Source organism: Poecile atricapillus, chromosome 26, assembly GCF_030490865.1.
Source record: "Poecile atricapillus isolate bPoeAtr1 chromosome 26, bPoeAtr1.hap1, whole genome shotgun sequence".
Taxonomy (NCBI): domain Eukaryota; kingdom Metazoa; phylum Chordata; class Aves; order Passeriformes; family Paridae; genus Poecile; species Poecile atricapillus.
In genome coordinates this window covers 5520020-5537921 of record NC_081274.1, presented here as the reverse complement: position 1 = coordinate 5537921, position 17902 = coordinate 5520020, and the positions used below count along the sequence as shown (strand labels likewise).

The 17902-nt window shown below is 54.3% G+C and overlaps 1 protein-coding gene and 1 pseudogene across 2 annotated transcripts; one reads left to right on the top strand and one right to left on the bottom strand.

The window, feature by feature from the left end:
- The window catches only part of LOC131588525 (zinc finger protein 883-like), a 125294-nt pseudogene that overhangs the window by 51290 nt on the left and 56102 nt on the right, over positions 1–17902 (top strand).
- On the bottom strand, positions 1248–8416 carry LOC131588550 (class I histocompatibility antigen, F10 alpha chain-like). 2 transcript variants are annotated; one of them, XM_058857480.1, is made up of 8 exons: positions 8257–8416; positions 5795–6058; positions 5254–5526; positions 2563–2835; positions 2372–2476; positions 2241–2276; positions 2089–2121; positions 1248–1299 (listed from the first exon to the last, which is right to left on the bottom strand). In XM_058857480.1, the coding sequence occupies exons 1-7, from the start codon at positions 8399–8401 to the stop codon at positions 2096–2098; spliced, it is 1122 nt and encodes a 373-aa protein (XP_058713463.1). In that variant the 5' UTR covers positions 8402–8416; the 3' UTR covers positions 1248–1299; positions 2089–2095. The 2 variants fall into 2 exon arrangements, with proteins under 2 accessions (XP_058713463.1, XP_058713464.1); XM_058857481.1 differs by lacking the exon at positions 8257–8416 and adding an exon at positions 7078–7105.

The window sequence follows — 17902 nt, the reverse complement described above, 5'->3', positions numbered from 1 at the left end:
TTAAACTTTTGAACTTCTTTCCAAATTTGGTCCTTTCCCGGTGTAGTTGGCCGAGTTCCCAACCTCCTAGGGCCAACTTATCATATTGACATTAGGCATGCTTTAGCTTCGGCTTAAATTACGCTTAGTCCGGTGATTTTTTTATCCTTCTCTTTCCCTCCTGTCGTTGTGTTTATTACCTCCAGATGTTCCCTTCATATTCTATGTTTTAACCCATTATTTCTCGAAGGCTATCTATTTTATGGCTTCAATGGTCATGGAACATCTCCGAGATCCTGAGCACCGATTTTGGGACACTCAAGGACACCTGGGGACAGCGAGGCCTGGCCTGACCCCTCCCCCCATCCCACTGCCCCTCCAGGAGCTCGATGTAGTCAAACCCTCCTGGGGACACTTTGGACATGGGACACGGAGCGGGAAATGAATCCTGAGGAATGGAGCTGGGCATGGCTGGCAAGTCCCCACCCTTCTCCTGCTGTCCCGAACCCAGTCCTGTTGTCCCCATCCTGCTCCTGGTGTCCCCATCCCAGTCCTGGTGTCCCCAGCCCACTCCTGGTGTCCTCAGCCTGCTCCTGGTGTCCCCATCCTGCTCCTGGTGTCCCCACACTGCTCCTGGTGTCCCCATCCTGCTCCTGGCGTCCCCAACCCACTCCTGGTATCCTCATCCCACTCCTGGTGTCCCAAACCTGTTCCTGGAGTCCCCATTCTGCTCCTGGTGTCCGAAATCTGTTCCTGGTGTCCCCAATCCACTCCTGGTGTCCCCATTCCAGTCCTGGTGTCCCCACACTGCTCCTGATGTCCCCATCCTGCTCCTGCTGTCCCCATCCTGCTCCTGGTGACCCCAATCCAGTCCTGGTGTCCCCATCCCGCTCCTGGTGTCCCTATCCTGCTCCTCATGTCCCCATCCATCTCCTGGTGTCCCCATTCCCATCCCTGCTGTTCCCATCCCTACTCCCAGTGTCCTCATCCCTGTCCCCAATGTCACCACTCCCACTGCAGGCTCTCAGAGAGGAACTGCCGGACACTGGAGGAGGAACCCGGATTTCTTGCCCCAAGCAGAATTTCTTGCCCCAAGCAGGATTTCTTGCCCCAAGCAGGATAATTTCACACCAGAAGTAAAAGCATCAGGAATATTTGTAGGTTTTGGCTCTAAAACATTGGAAAACAGGAAATCGATCTGTTAGCAAGAGCTGTGGGGTGGGTGGCAGCAGTGGGATGAGCTCTGCTGGCAGCTCTCGGCTTTCCCAGGAACAGGGAAAGGGGCGGATCCAGCTCCGTGGATCGCTCAGACGGTGATTCCTGCCGGGATGAGAGAGGGTCACGGTGTCACCCTGTCCCCATTCCACAGGATGGACCTGGCTGGAGCCCATGGGCAGCAGGAGCTGCTCCAGAATCCCACCTGATCCCACCTCAATCCTGCTCCATCCATCCCACCTGATTCCACGCCATCCATTCTGCCCCAGTCCTTCTCGGGAATCCCAACCTGATCCTGCTCCATCCATTCTGCCCCAGTTCCTTCTCTGGAATCTCAACCTGATCCTGCCCCAATAATCCCACCTGATCCCACTGTATCCATCCTACCCAGTCCCACTCCATCCATCCTCCATCCATCCATCCATCCATCCATCCATCCATCCATCCATCCATCCATCCATCATCCATCCAACCATCCATCCATCCAACCATCCATCCATCATCCACCCGATTCTGCCATGTCCACCCTTCCCCAATCCCTCTTGGGAATCCCAACCTGATCCTGCTCCATCCATCCCAACTAATCCCACACTGGAATCCTGCCTTGATTCAGAATCCCGCCTGATCCCACCCCATCCCTGCTGCCCAAATCCTGCTCCATTCCATCCCACCTGATTCTTGTCTGGAATGCAGCCCTGATCCCTCTCCATTCCACACCAATCCTGCTCCATCCATCCCACCTGATCCTGCTCCAGAATCCAGCACCGATCCCACTCAACAATTCCATCTGATCCTGCTCTGGATCCCTGCTCTGATCCAGAATCCCTCCCTGATCCCACTCATCCATCCTGCCTTGATCCCCCTCTGGAATCCCACCCCAATTCCGCTCCATACGTGTGATTCAGATCTTGACTTCCGTGTTCTTTCCTGCAGAAAGAGAAGATCCGTGAGATTCCAGCATGGATCACACACCGGGATTAACCCCAGGATCCATCCTGGGATGCACAAAGAGGGGATCCAGAGCTGGATCCACCACTGGAACTCACCGGCTGGCGGGTTGTATCCATTCCTGTCCCTCCTCCCTGTGGAAAAACAGCGGGATCAGTGTGGGTGCTGCATTCCCAGAACGGTGCTGGGTGGATCCGTGCCCCTTCCCGACCCCCATCCCGTGTGTTACCGGATTGGAGCCTCCAGACACCGAATCCAATGAGGACAAGGACGAGGATGGCAGCGATGACGGACACAGCGATCACCACAGCGAGATTCATGCCAGATGTCGGCTCTGGGAAACGCGGGATAGTGAGGAGGGGAAGCGGAATCCCCATTCCAGAATTCCAAAATCCCCAATTCCCACATTCCCAGCCTCACCCCAAGCAAAGATCCCGGGTTCCAGCATTCCGGGATGCTCCACCCGGCACTGGTACTGCTCCCACTCCTCCGGCAGCGCCTCGATCCTGGCCCAGGTGTGGAAGGTGCCGTCGCTGTTGGGAACGATCCTGCCCCACTCCGTCTCCTGATCCCGGATTTCACCCCCCTTCATCCAGTGGACTGCGATGGTGTTGGGATAGAATCCGTACACGTGGCAGGACAGGATCAGTGTCCCATGTTCCTCTTTTCCGGACACATGGACGCCAGGGACCACTGGAATGGGATAATGGTGGAACTCATGCATGGAATTCCATGGGAATGGGATGGGGGTGAGATCTGACTATGGAATTCTGTGGGAATGGGATAGGGGTGAGATCTGACCATGGAATTCCATGGGAATGGGATGGGAGCGAGATCTGCCCATGGAATTCCATAGGAATGGGATTGGGTGAGATCTGACCATGGAATTCCATGGGAATGGGATTGGGTGACATCTGCTCACGGAATTCCATGAGAATGGGAATGGGATTGGGTGAGATCTGACCATGGATTCCATGGGAATGTGTTGCAGCGTGCAGCGGCCTCAGGGAGACAAAGAGTTACATTGTCCCACCCCAAACCCCTTGTGAAGGGCGGCCCAGGAGTTCTGATTGGGTTTGAGTCCCTGGGGGGTTCTCCCTTGCTGTGTTTCTAATGGTCCCTGACCCTGAACTCCACCCTCAAAGGTGTAAACCCTCGGTTCTGTCCCTCAAAAACCCCTGCTGTGCCTCTGTTCGGGGCTCTCTGTTCTGGACCTGAGTTTGTTCTCATGCTGAATAAATGGTTTCATGAACGGGAGCCCGTCTCGTTGGTGTTTCATGCTCGTCCCCAGAACCCTGCTGCTTCCCTGGACGAGATCCTGAGGTTGCAGGCTGCAACAAATGGTGAGAGAATGCGGGCATCCAGTGAAGCACCAGGAGAACAGCAGGACCCGGCTCCATGGACACCTCGTAAGTCTCCGGCTGATGGCTTGAGAGCCGGCGAGACCCCCGCCTTGGAAAGGAGGACTCGAGAGTACCTGGCAGGGAGACTGGGTTGAGAGTGCCTCGGGCATGGGGGAAGAAAAGGGATTACGGAGGTGTGGGAGCCGAGACCAGACGCTGGGACAAGCACCTAACATCACCCAACGAGACGTATTATGGACGATATCAACATTATGGACGATTCTATTAACACTATGGACGATTATGGACGATTATATCAACATTATGGACGATTATATCAACATTATGGACGATTATGGACGGTATGGATCTTCCGGTGGACTGTTTTTGTCTTCTGTGGAGTTCCTTTTTTGGTGTATACCTCCCTGTACCTTCCCCTTTCCTCTGTTCCTAAGGGCAGGACAAAGGGTGAAAAAAGCTAAGATGGCTCGGGGTTGCTGCCGTCTGCCCGCCGTTCCGTGTCCTCCTTCACCCCCTGTCTTTCCATATTCCCCATTCCCTGTCCGGGAAAGTCCGTCCCGGCCTCCCCCCCCCCATCCCAAGATGGCGCCGGCCACGCGGTCTGGGATCCCTTGTTTCCCGCCTTGCTCCTTCTTTTCCAGTCCCAAACCTTCCCAAACCTCCCAGTAACTCCTGCTTCACTCCCATCCCTTTGTTCGGTGCTCCACCCCTGGGGGCTGTGCCTTCTCCATGGTGGGCAACACCTCCTCTGGGGAAATCGAAACTGTAACCGAGCTCCCAAAGCCAGTGTTTCACCCAGATCATCTAAAGGGCGACGCCCACATGGGAGCCCGAGCCGAAGCTGGAGATCGAAGAATTCTGCCCCTCGTGAGAGGAGATCTAAGAGCTGCGCCCTTCCAAAGAGAGAATCCTGAAGTGGAAGAGACTGAACTAAAAAACATTATGTTTGCATTAAGTACCATCACCGTTTAATTTGCCCGGCGTAGTCCGAGATTTAAGTGTTTGTTTTCAATTTTGTTTTTTCTGTTTGCTTAATGTGTTTTGTTATTGAGCTATTGGTGTCCCACAAAGCAAAGTGGGTGCTCTGTGGAAGAGGTGAGATTTTAAGGTGTATGTTTGGAAACATTTTAAGCTCCTAATTAAAATTTGAAAAAAAAAAAAAAAAAAAAAAGGAGCAGATGTTGCAGCGTGCAGCGGCCTCAGGGAGACAAAGAGTTACATTGTCCCACCCCAAACCCCTTGTGAAGGGCGGCCCAGGAGTTCTGATTGGGTTTGAGTCCCTGGGGGGTTCTCCCTTGCTGTGTTTCTAATGGTCCCTGACCCTGAACTCCACCCTCAAAGGTGTAAACCCTCGGTTCTGTCCCTCAAAAACCCCTGCTGTGCCTCTGTTCGGAGCTCTCTGTTCTGGACCTGAGTTTGTTCTCATGCTGAATAAATGGTTTCATGAACGGGAGCCCGTCTCGTTGGTGTTTCATGCTCGTCCCCAGAACCCTGCTGCTTCCCTGGACGAGATCCTGAGGTTGCAGGCTGCAACAGGAATGGGATTGGGTGAGATCTGCCCATGGAATTCCATGGGAATGGGACAGGGGTGAGATCTGACCATGGAATTCCATGGGAATGGGAATGGGTGAGATCTGACCATGGAGTTCCATGGGAATGGGATGATGGAGATACCCGCCCATGGAATTCCCACAGGAATTACAGTGTTCCCAAGTCCTCCATTCCCAAATCCCAAATTCCCACCCACCTTTGCGCTCCAGCTCTTTCCGCCCATATCCAACGTATTTCCGGAGCCATTCCGGGCAGACGTGTCCCAGGTAATTCTCCCGCCCCTCAACCATGTTCTCATCTTCCCAGCGCTTCCGTGTGATCTCAGCAACGTCATCGGCCGCCACGAAGCTCCTGGATCCCAGCTCGAAGGAGATGAAATCCCGCCCGTCATAGCCCTCCCGCCAGGATCCACGGACGCTCCCGTCGGACAGGAGGTCACAGCCGTAAAGCCACTGCACGGTGTGCAGACCTGAGAGAATTGTACCCACAGAGACCCATGGAATTGCGTCCCAGCCCCACGGATCCCATCCCAGCCCCATAGATCCCAACCTGGCCCCACAGATCTCCATCTCAGCCCCACAGTTCCCATCCCAGCCCCACAGATCTCATCCCAGCCCCACAGATCTCATCCCAGCCCCACTGATCTCCATCCCAGCCCCAGGGATCCCATCCCAGCCCCACAATTCCCATCCCAACCCCACAGATCCCATCCCAGCCTCACAGATCCCCCTACTCACCCCCGCTCTGGTTGTACCGGTGCCGCAGCGTCTCCAGGTTCCCGGCACCCACGTGCTGGTTCCCCTGACAGATCTGGGTCTGGCTCTCCCAATATCCCGGCTCAGCTCCCTCCTCCATCCACCGCGTCAGCGGCTCCGCCCGGCCCCGCTCGCTGTCGTAGCGCGTGAAGGGGATCCCATCCACCAACCCCAATTCCATGAACTGAGGAACCGCCGGGCTGGGCTCTGACACCGCCACAGACAGGTAACGCAGGGAATGGAGAACTGGGGGGACACAGAGATTTGGGGGGGGCTGAGGGGGTCATGGATCAGTGAAAGGGGAACTGGGAGAGCCAGGAAGGGATTTGGGGATCCTGGAGCCAAGGAAAGGGGATCCAGGGGTGGGAGAGGTGGGGTGGACAGGAAAGGGCGTGCAGGGGGGTCCCGGTGTCCAGGGGCTCAGGGGGTTCCAGGGTTATGAAAGGGGGGGTGCAGGGACTGGGAGAGGTGGGGTGGGGGTTCCAGCAGGTCCCTGTGCCCAGGAAAGGGGGTCCAGGGGACCCCAGTGCCAAGGAAAGGGGTCACGAGGTGGGGAGACCTGGGATGGCTGGAATGGGGGGCTCGGGGGTCCTTGATGCAGAGGAAAGGGGGGGTGAGAGCTGAGAAAAGCAGGAATGGGGGTCTGGGGGGTCTCAGGGTGAAGGAAAAGGGGGGTCTGGGGACTGGGAAAGGCGGGATGGATGGGAAAGGGGGTGCGGGGGGAGATTGGTACAGGATAAGGGAGTGCAAGGGAGGTCCCAGTGCCTGAGACTGAAAATTCAGGGCTCAGAATCTCCTCTGGGACCCTCCACTATTGGTGTCTAAAAATGCTCGCTTGCGGTGAGAGGCTTCTCCTGGGTCAAGCTGTTCAGGTATAAGCAATTTATTGTGAGGGTAAAGAGAGGGAGAGACCTGTGTCCGCCACCAGCCTCGGCGTGCACGTGGTCCCGGGGGAGGGGAGAGAGCGCGGAGCGAGAGGGAGAAAAGAGGTTAGAGATCAGGGAAAACTAGAGAGGGGCAGGAGCAGGGAGAGGGGTAATAAGTAAGAGAGGGGTAGGAGTTAAGAGGTGGGGAAAGGGGTAAGGGCTAAGAGCTCAGAGGTGAGAGCTAAGAGTCAAGAGTTAAGAGAGGAGAGAGAAGAGCTGAGAGAGGAGTAAGAGTTAAGAGCCAGAGGTTCTTGTTACAATACATCTTTTTCTATAGTCAATATTCTAATTCTCAGTAACCAATCACTACAAGATACACCCACTAAAGAATTTACATACAGCCTCTGAGCATCCTCATACAGTGTTGCATTTTAAACTCTACAAGCTTTACAAGTTCTCCCCTTGCTTCTTGACCTTTGGACTTTCTATCAGCAGAAGGACATTGTTTTATCAGCAGGGATTCTCCTTTAGCTGGCTAGGCTATTGCTCTTTGGTTATACAGTAACCAGTACTCAGCTTTGTGACTCAAAGCAGGCTTTCATTTATACTTTGATTCTAAACTTCATATTTTCAGAATCTTCTGCTAAACAATCACATTCATAAGGTTTCCCTGTTTCACCCTCCCCAACACTCCACGACCCCCCAGGGACCGTCCCGGACCCCCTGGGACCCCCAAATAGGATGACCAGGGTGTGAAGAACTGGGGGGACGCAGAGATTTGGGGGTCTGGGGGCGTCCAAAGGTCAGGAAGTGGAACCAGGGGAGCCGGGAATGGTCCAAGGTTCAAGGAAGGGGCTGGGAGAGGCGCGATGGGGGATCCAGGGAGTCCCTGTGACCACGAAAGGGGACCCAGGAGTCCCTGGGGTTAAGGAGAGCGGGGTCTGGGAGCTGGGAAAGGCAGGAATAGGGGTCCAGGGGGTCCCTGGGTGACGGGAAAGGGGGGCTGGGGCAGGAAGAGGCAGGTGGATCCCAGGGACACAGTTTGGAAGACGGGAAAAGAGAAAGTGACCGAGGGAACGCGGTGGGCAGGGGACGGGGGGAAAGGGGAACTCCAGGGAGTTCATCCGGACCCCACTGGATCCCTGCTGAGACCCCCCGAGACCCCTGGGACCCTCTGGGACCCCGTTTCGGGAAGTGGCGGGAGTGGAAAATGGGGTGGAAAGGGAGATTTGGGAGATCTGGGGGTCCTAAAGCCGAGGAAAAGGGCAGGTCTGGGGTCTGGGAAAAGCGGGATGCAGGAGGGTCCCAGAGCACTGGCGGGGGTGTGGGGGGGTCCCAGTCCCGGCTAAGAAGGTTCAGGGGGTGCCGGTGACCAGGAATGGAGGTTCAGGGGGTCTCGGTGCTGGGAAAGGGGATTGAGGGGGGGTCACAGGACCCAAAATGGGGCTCAGGGGGGTTCCCCTGCCCGGGAACGGAGGTTTAGGGGGTTCCCGGTGCCCGGAAATGAAAGTTCGGAAGGGTCCCGGTGCCCGCGAATTGCGGCTTAGGGTAGTCCCGGATTCGGGGGGTCCCACTCACCTCTTGTCGGGCCGCCCGGGTCCCCCAGGATCCCCTGCAGCTCCAAGAGGAGCCCCAGAGCCAGCGCTGGACCCATGGAGCTGCTCCACTGCGGCCCCAGCCCCGGCGCTGGCCCCGCCCACAGAGCCGCCTCCGGCCCCGCCATTGGCGTCGCTATTTCCTGCTCGCCAATGGCAGCCGATGTGTCAGTGACGTCATCGGGCGCCAGGCAGATCCCGGCTTCTCAGGTTAGGACGCGGAAGAGGACGAGCCCGAGGCGGGGCTGGGGGGAGGGGACGGGGGAATTCCAGAGAATCCCTCTGGATCCCCCTGGATCCCTCTGGATCCCCGCTGCGGCCGCCCTGGAGCCCTCTGGGAACCACCTGGGACCCCGCTTGAGAAAGCGCCGGGTGTGGAGAACTGGGGGGACCCGGAAATTTGGGAGATGTGGGGGTGCAAAGGTGAAGGAAAAGGCCGGCTCGGGGGTCTGGGAAGGGCGGGATGCCCGGGAACGGAGGGCGGGGGGTCCCAGAACACGGGAAGGGGGTCCAGGAGGGGGTTCCAGTCCCGGATAAGGAGGTGCAGAGGGTCCCCATGCCCAGGAACGGAGGTTCAGGGGGTCCCGGGGTCAAGGAAAAGTGGGGGCTGGGGTCTCCGAGAGGGGGAGGGGCCGGAAAGGGGGTGGGGGGTGCTGGAGATGGGGCTGCAGGGGGATCCCCGTGCTGGATATGGGGGTACAGGGGGGTGCCAGTGTGCGAGGATGGAGGGTTTGGGAGGGTTCCAGTCCCGGGTACGGGGCTGCACGGGGGTCCTGGTGCAGCGGAATGGGGGTTCAGGGGGTCCCGCTGCTGCATAAGGGGATGCAGAGGGGTCCCGATGCCCAGGAAATGGGGTTCACGTGGGGGTTCCCTTCCTGGTCATCGGGGTTCAGGGATGTCCCGGTGCCAGATAATGGCGTGGTGGGGATCCGGTGCTGGGAAAGGGGGTGCAGGGGGGTTCCCTTTCCCAGGAATGGGGGCCTTAGGGGGTCCTGATGCAGAGGAATGGGGGTTCAGGGGGTCCCAGTGCCCAGGAAATGGGGGTTCAGGGGGTCCCGGTGCCCAGAAATGGGAGGTTTCCGTGCCCGAGAATGGGGGTTCAGGGGGTTCCAGGTTCCAGATAAGGGGGTGCAGGGGTTTTCGGGACTGGGGAAGGGGGTACAGGGGCGTCCCGGTGCCCCGAAATGAACGTTCAAGGGGGTCTCTGTGCCCAGGAAGGGGGATTTGCCCGGAAATGGAAGTGCAGGGGTTCCCGGTGCCCAGGAATTGCGGCTCAGGGGGGTCCCGGTGCCGGGGGCAGTCCCCGGTCCCCGGGCAGATCCCGGTGCCGCAGCTTGGGAGACGCGAAAGTGACCGGGAGAGTGCGGGGAGGGGACGGAGGAAACCCTGGGAATTCCCCTGAATCCCCCCTGGGATCACCCAGGACCCCCCCACAGGACGCGCAGGGGGTGGAGAACTGGGGGAACGCAGAGATTTGGGGGTCTGGGGGCGTCCAAAGGTCAGGAAGCGGAACCGGGGGATCCGGGAATGGTCCAAGGTTCAAGGACGGGGCTGGGAGAGGCGCGATGGGGGATCCAGGGAGTCCCTGTGACCACGAAAGGGGGTCCAGGGGTCCCTGGGGTTGAGGAGAGCGGGGTCTTGGAGCTGGGAAAGGCAGGAATGGGGGTCCAGGGGGTCCCTGGGTGACGGGAAAGGGGGGCTGGGGCGGGGAGAGGCGGGCGGATCCCGGGGACGCAGTTTGGGAGACGGGAAAGCGAGACGGGAGGAAAGGGGAATTCCAGGGAATTCGTAATAAATGGAATTGATTTGTGCTGACTAAATTGTAACTATTTGGAAAGTTATTATTAGAAGCAATCAAAAGAATCAGTGTTATGAGGCAGATGCACTCCTTTGCAGATGTTACATATTAAAATTAAGGTACAGGATGTAGTTTGGAAAGTAAGCGATGTCTCAAGGCTAAAACGGTCTTGAGATGGACTAAATTAGAACGATTTTAGGCATTGAGGCTGAAAATCAGTAACTGTAAGACTAATTAGTAGAGTAACAACACAGCGCTTAGTATGCACATGCAAACCTGTAAAGTTATCCAAAGGACAACGAGGAAGAGGAGAAGCCATCGCCAAAAGACCCCCAAAAGAAGATTGAAGACCCCCTAAAAGCAAGTGAAGCATGTGCCGTGAAGGAAAGTGACGTAAAGTCAGAAAAATTTTAAATAGGAGGAAACATACGGGAAACATTAATGATTATGTATAAGCATACAGTATATAAGTTTAGCTTGAAGTGCTTTGTTTTGTATGTGAGGCAGGGTGAGAAGCCCTCCCCATACCCCGGTAGGATTTGCTTATACTTTAATCATACTTAATTACTGGCAGATTATATATAAATTCTTTCTTATTTTGGAAAATTGTTTTGTTAAACTGTATTTTTTACACCAAATCAGTATTAAATTTACTAAATTGTATTAATTTTTAATTAAACTACCATTAACCCAAGGGACCTAGCTGTCAAAATTGTAATTTCTTTTATAACAACCGGTGAAGCGGCGGCGGAGCTCGGAGGCGGCCCCAGCCATCGCAGGTGGGAGCCGCGCTCGGTTCTGCGGGGGCTCGGGGCTCGCTGCGGGCCCGGGAGGGGGCGGCAGGGGGCTGTGGCGGGTGGCTTGTGCCGTGGCCGGCCCGTGTTGGCCCTGGGCTGAGGGCGCTGCGGGAGCGGCTGCCCGCGGTCTCCTTGCCGCTGGGGCCTCGGCAGGAGGCGGTGGCGGAGCAGCGCTGGCTCGTCCCGCTTCGTGTCGGGAGGCCGGAGGTGGCTGCGCTGTGCCCGGGACGCTGCGCTGGGGCCGCCTCCGAGCTCCGCCGCCGCCTCACCGGGCTCCGGCCGCTGCTGCCGCCGCTGCCGGGCCCGCACAGACGCTCCGGCAATGGCGGCTCTCCTGCCCCACGGCCGCCCTGGGGGCGCCAGCGGGGCCGGGCTTGTCCCCGCTCTGCCCAATCAGCGCGCGCCAGAGCCACGAGTGACGGCAGAAGCAGCCAATCGCAGCCAGCGGCGGGCTCTGCACACGGCACGGCCTCGCCTGCCTTGGGCTGAGCTCCGCCATTTCTCGTTAGCCTGGGCTGAGGAGCGGCCCCGGCGCTGGGCCCGGCCCGGGCAGGAGGCCAAGGAAGCGCCGCTGCGCTGAAGCGCCGGGAGCTCGGGGTGCCCGGGAGCTGAGGGCGCTGCGAGCTGGGGGTGAGTCCGGGATGGAGCAGGGCTGTGCCGGAGCGAGGCCAAAACTCTGTGACTCTCCTTCCTGCCCCGAGCGGGGAGCAGAACACACAAAGAAAGGCTCGGGGGTCTGGATGAGGGTGGGGACAGTTCAGTCCTTGGTCACGGGCACAGCACACCTGACTTGGGGAAATTAATTGAATTTATTATCCAACGTGTCAGAGGAAGAAAATGAGAAATTAAGTAATTCCTCCGGAAATCCATCTTCCCCCCAGCTGTCCCTCCTTCCCGGGCTTAACTTTGTGCCCCTCTCCGTCCCCCTCCCCGCCCAGAGGCACAGGGATGGGGGTCACAGTCAGGTCATGTCAGTGCCTCCCCCTGAGGGACAGGAATCCTTGTCCTGCTGCAGCCTGGGGTCCCTGCCAGGGGCCAGAGTCCCTCAGGAGCAGGCTGCTCCAGCGGGGATCGCCAGGGGGATCCCCGAGTCCGGCCAGGAGCCACTTCCATGGCTCTGCAGGGGCTTCCCCCGGGCTCGGGGCCTCTCTCAGGCACCCCCTGCTCCGGCCCGGCCTCATTGCCCCCCTCACCCCCCCATGCAGCGAGTGCCCGGGCAGGCAGATCCACGATTTTCACGGGGCTGAATCTTGGAGTTTCTGAGCTTTATTGGGCTGAATGTTGGTGTTTTGTTTTTTTGTGGGGGCTGAATCTTTGTATTTTGGGGGGATATCAGCTTTTTGGTGTTTTGGAAGTTTTTGATCTGTCTTTGTTAGCGTTCAGGAACACACAGAATCACAGACTGAATATATGCAGGTGCTTTATTGAAGTGTGCAGGAACTAGGGGTATCATCAACCCAAATCTAGCTCCATCGTCTTTGTCCAAAGTGCACATATTTCTACAATTTCAGCTGTACCAGTAATCACTGTAACAACCTTATCAATATTGCTTCATTAATATTGCTCCATTAACTTTGTCCATATTGCTTCATGAGACTTAACTCATCCTTGCACGAACATGTCTGAATCTTATCTCTGGGTGGGTATCTTGGAGACCCCAAGTACCAGTTCCCATTACCGTAAACATTTCAGCTTGCTAGTCCATTCCTAATACCAAGCATTCTTGTGGCCTACCTCTACATGATTTTAAGAAACATTTTCAGAAACATTTAACCCCATAGTAACATATTTCCCCACATTCAATATATTTCACTTTACTATAATAAGTGTAATGCTTTCACTATATACAGTCCTTTTTCTGAGTTTATACTTGATGTTCATCTTGGAATCCACAGTTGTCGTAAGCGTTGTTACACTCTGGAGGACTTGGAGATGACAAATGCGGATGTGGATCTCTGTCCCGTGTCAGCGCCTTTATTATCTTCTGGTTCCAGGATACTCTTTTCTTTATCTCTCCTTTCAGAACTGCACAGATTAACCAGATTGCTAAGAACACAATCAGTAGAATAATCTCAAGAATAGATTTGATCCAGGAGCTCACATTCCATCCCAACCCTTCAAAATTTTTATCTACCCAACTTGTGGTCAGATCTTCCCTCTCTTTCTGTGCTTCATGTTCTATTTGTTTTAATTGATTAATGTCGTGTTCTACTTCTGCAGTTCCATTTGGGATGTGGATGCAGCAGTGATCCATTTGTCCTTTTAGGTACCCGCACACTCCGTGTTCTTTCAACAATAACATATCTAAAGCCAATCTGTTTTGCAGGGTCATTTTAGTTGTGGCTTGTAATTGTACATTTAGCTCTCTAAATCCCTCTTTGGTAGCTCTTGCCAATCTTTCTACCTGGCCTGTAAGTTTGTACAACATCTTTCTGTTGTTATAATTTGCTATTGGAGCAAACAAGGATTCCGGAGCCCACTCAAATTTTACACTACTGGAGGGTTCCTGCCATCTTTCTTTATCTTCAGTTTTGTTTTCCTGAACTTCTCATCTCGTCCTTATTTGCAGAAGTTCATGTTCTCCCTTAAATGGGGACCTTTTCCAAATTGGGCATAAGGTGGGGAGGCATAAAGTAATCTCTTTTACTTTTTCACCTACAGGCAAATGTGTTGTCCAGGTGCCATCGATTGCTGCACATCCAAATTGGCCTGGACTCTGAATTGTACTTGTGGTACATATTACCTTTTGGATCATTTGTCCTGTCTTGTAATTTATTTCCCCTTGTTTATGTTTGATTCTTCTGCAGGCACCTCCAATTTGCAGAGCTACCACAAGTGGTGGCATTTGTTTTATTTCTTCATCATCATAAGTACAGTCCTAAGTTTTGTTCCATACCCACCAATTCACTTTGTCTGCCTCCATTCTACTACTGGTTGCAGTGTTCCATACCCCTGGATCTGTTTCATTTTCAGAGCCTTCCCACTTAATGCACCAAGGGCTATCTGCCATAGATTGGAATTTCTGAAGCACACTCATTGACCATGCACTGTCCCAAGCTTCAGCCCGATCTTTTCCTTCCTGTCCTTCACACTTCCACTTTGATACTGGAATCTTCTCTTTAATGACCTTTGCTATCTTTTTATAACACCATCCATAATTCCCTAATCCCCCATCCCAGCCTAGTTTTGGTTCATACTTTTCTCCATTTTCATGACAATGCCATAGAGATGAATACTTTGGCTTCACAGCATTTTCAAACACTGTCTTATTTGGGTACTCGTAATCTATTTGCAATACACAGCTCACATTTTCATTTTTATTCTTTTGCATTTCAGGGAATTTTGATGTTATAATTCCCCAATTTATTTTGTCTCCTGCTGCCTTTGTTATTGGCAGACAGGCAGTTATTTTGCTGCTGTTTTGCACGTTGGCCAAATCTTTAATTAATCCAATCATCCCATTTTCTGCCTGAATAGTATTACAGACTTTTATCACTTGTGTTTCTGGCTGCACCCCCACATCCCTCTTCATTCTAAAATAAAGAGTTGTCAGCTGATCCTTTTGCATTTCACATCCCAAAGTAACATTGATTCCTACTGATGGCCCTAAAGGCCATAAAATAATCACCATTCCAGTCACCAGCAACCTAGACATTTGAAACAATCAAACCCGCTTTATCTGCAGCTTTGTTGGTCCTACAGTTTGTGCAGTCCACAGTGCAGGGGAAACCTTCTTCACTCTGGTGTAATGTATGCAGGGATCCAGTCCAGCTCCTTTGACTGCTGTCAAGGTAGTTAACAGTACCTGATAGGGTCCATTCCACCTTTCTTTTAATGGTTCTTCCTTCCAGCTTTTAACGTACACTTCATCTCCCGGGGGGATGTCATGAACTGGATTCTCAAGAGTCAGCGGCCTATTCCACACAAGGGTGCTCCGAAGTCGAGCTCGAGCTTTTCCAAGAGACAGAACATAATTCTACACCTCTTGCTTCCCTGTAACATGTACATTTGGATTAGGTTGAGGGGATTCATATGGTTTCCCATCCAATATCTCATAAGGACTGACTGACATCCCGCTTCTAGGCTTTATCCAAATCCTCAGCAGTGCTATTGGTAAAGCTTGTGGCTACTGCAATTTAGCCTCTTGGCATATTTTGCTGATTTGCCTCTTCAATGTCTGATTCATCCTCTCTACCTGTCCACTGGATTGGGGTCTCCATGGTGTATAGAGATGCCAAGCTATTCCCAGTAACCTACTCACCTCCCTCACTACTGTGGCTGTGAAATGTGGGCCCCTATCTGATGATATTCCTAGAGACACCCCAAATCTTGGAATGATTTCTTGCAGTAACCACTTGACTGTCTCCTTTGCTTGATTTGTGCGACAGGGAAGAGCTTCTGGCCATCCTGAAAATGTGTCAACCCCTACCAATAGATATTTGTATCCTCGAGTTCTTGGTAATTCTACAAAATCTACTTGCCAATAATCTCCTGGTTCTACTCCTACCCAAATTTTCCCTAATTGTGCCTGTTGTCTAGCCACTGGATTGTTCTTTAAGCAAATTTCACATTTTGACATTAATGATTTTGGATTTTTAACATCCATACTGAAATTAAATTTTGTTTTATCAATTTAATCAGTGCCTCTGCACTCCAATGACATTCATTAATTTGTAGAATTTCCCTCATTATCAAGGAGGGTACCACTACTTGTCCCTGTGTAGTCACATACCACCCTTCTGAATTCTTCTGTGCATTCAGTGAGCGTCCCAATTTCTCATCCTCTATTGAATATTTTAGTTCTGGAGGTAAATTGAATTGAGATACATTAGTTTTTAAATTTATCAATGCCATTGCAGTTTTCACTTCTCGAGCAGCTTGTCGGGCTGTCCAGTCTGCTTTCCGATTTCCCTCATGAATTTTGGAGCTTCCTGATTGGTGAGCTTTACAGTGCATGATTGCTACTTGCTCAGGCTTTTGTACTGCTTTTATTAATTGCAGGACTGCATCTTGATGTTTAATGTGTGTACCTTGAGGAGACAGCAGTCCTCTTTCTTTCCACAGTGTCCCATGTATATGCACTACTCCAAAAGCATGTTTTGAACCAGTCCATATGTTTACCCTTTTCCCTTCACTTAATTCTAGTGTTCTGGTTAAGGACAACCAGTTCTGCCCTCTGGGCAGATGTATTTGGTGATAATGCTTTTGCCTCCACTATTGTACTGACTGTTGTTGCCTGGGGTTCCCAGAGCATCTTCCTCTCTGCCTCCTTCTCCTCCATTTGTCTTATGCTTCTGAATGAGAAGTCTGGTTTGGGGGGAAAAAACAAGGGGTGACCACCTAGGATTCAGGGTTCCTCCTGCCCAAGTCCATCTCTAGAAGTCATCAGGTGTCTTGTGTCCATGAAAATCTCCAAAGCATCAGGACTGAGAGGAAAAAATCCCTCCCTGAGGTTCCCCTTCTGTGGGGTCCCCACTTTGGTGTCCCAGGGCTTCCCCCTGTGCAGGCTCATCCCTTCTCCGGGCTGCCCCTTCTCCAGGCTCCCCTCCCTCCCGGCTCTCGGGGTTCCCCCTCTCCAGGCCCCCATTTCAGGCTCCGGGACTCCCGGGGCTCCCCCCTTTTCGCTGCTCCCCTCCCCCTGCCGGTACCGGGCATCTCAGGTCAGCTTTGGAGTCCTGCGAGACCAAACATCGCTCTGTCCGGCCCGTGCCCAGAAAAAGGAACAGGGGTCCCCAAAGATACTTCGAGTGAGCTCCAAATATCCCTTCCCCTTCAAACAAATCCTGCCAGGACGGCCCAAGACCTTCGGAGCGAGGTTCCCGTCCCCGGTGAGCTGCGGGATGCGGGGCCCGATGCTCCCGGCGCGAAGGGGCTGCAGATCCAGAGAGCGATGGACGAACGTGGGGCCTCCTCTGCTGCTCCTCTTGCAGTTCCTGCTGCTCCTTTACCCCTCCTCTTCCTCCCGCTCCTCCTCCTCCTTCCCCTCCTCCTCCATCTCTCGGCTGCTGGCGAGGAGCTCTGGGGTGAGCGGAGCGGGGCCGGGAGGCGGTGGGAAAGGGCTGGGAGAGGGGGATGAGGGGAGCTGGGACAGGGGGAGAGGGGTTCTCAAGGAGGGGCTGCCAGTTAAGCCCAGGAGCCCCAAATGGCCTCCGTGTCCTGGCAGCCCCTGGCGGCGCTGTGGGGGCCGGGCCGTGCCCCAGTGCCGGCTCAGGGGGTGCTCCAGGCTGACGTGCTCCACCTGGCAGCTGGAGCTGAGCCCGCATTGCCGGGGGCGGTTTCCAGCAGCACCAGGAGCTGCTGGCTCCAGTCCCCGCTGGGGAGCACGGCAGTGGCCAGCACGTGGCCCGAGAGCTGCTGCTGGCCCTGGGAGCAGCTCAGCTGGATGTGGGCAGGGGAGAAATCCATCAGGGAGCAGAGCAGGCGGCCGGGGCCGGGCTGGGAGCTCGAGGGCACCAGCGAGATGGACACGCTGGGATGGGCAGGGGGCTGGGGGACCCCCCAATGTGGATCTTCCTCCCCACAAGCCGCAGGGAATCGCTCCAGGGATCGAATGCTGCAGAACAGGGAACCACATTTCTTTCATCCCAAGCCCACCTTTCCCTCTCCTCTCTCCGCCTTTCTCATCCTTCCCCAATCCATTGACCCCTCTCAATGCAATTTGGGTTTCCCAGCACCTTCCCCCACGCTTTGGGGGTTTCAGCCCTCTCTTTTTCCTACTCTTCTTCCACATCCCTTCCCAATCGTCCCTCCAATCTCTAACCCCCTCCCCCGTGCTTGGATTTGGGGGTTCCAAGACCCCCTGCTCAGTCTGTGGGTCCCATCCCCCCTTTCACTCAATTTGGGGAGATCCTAGCAGATTTTTTTCTGGGAGGAATCCCTGAGTTACAGGATTTTTGGGGTGTAGGTTTGAAGGGGGACAGCTCTGTCTGGCATTTCTTTAACCCATGGTCTGCTGGGGAAGCACAAAAACGTTTCCCATTCCCATCCTTTCCTCATTTGGACTGGTTCATGAGCTGCTTTCTTGTTTCCTTTGG

Bases quoted from the DNA above. Each gene is read 5' to 3' on its own strand.
- LOC131588550 (XM_058857480.1), bottom strand. From the start codon at position 8,401: ATGGCGGGGCCGGAGGCGGCTCTGTGGGCGGGGCCAGCGCCGGGGCTG. The intron at 2,836-5,253 runs GTGGGTGGGAAT...ATCCCATTCCAG, and splicing joins GAAAGAGCTGGAGCGCAAAG to TGGTCCCTGGCGTCCATGTG. The intron at 2,277-2,371 runs GTAACACACGGG...GTTTTTCCACAG, and splicing joins TGTCTGGAGGCTCCAATCCG to GGAGGAGGGACAGGAATGGA.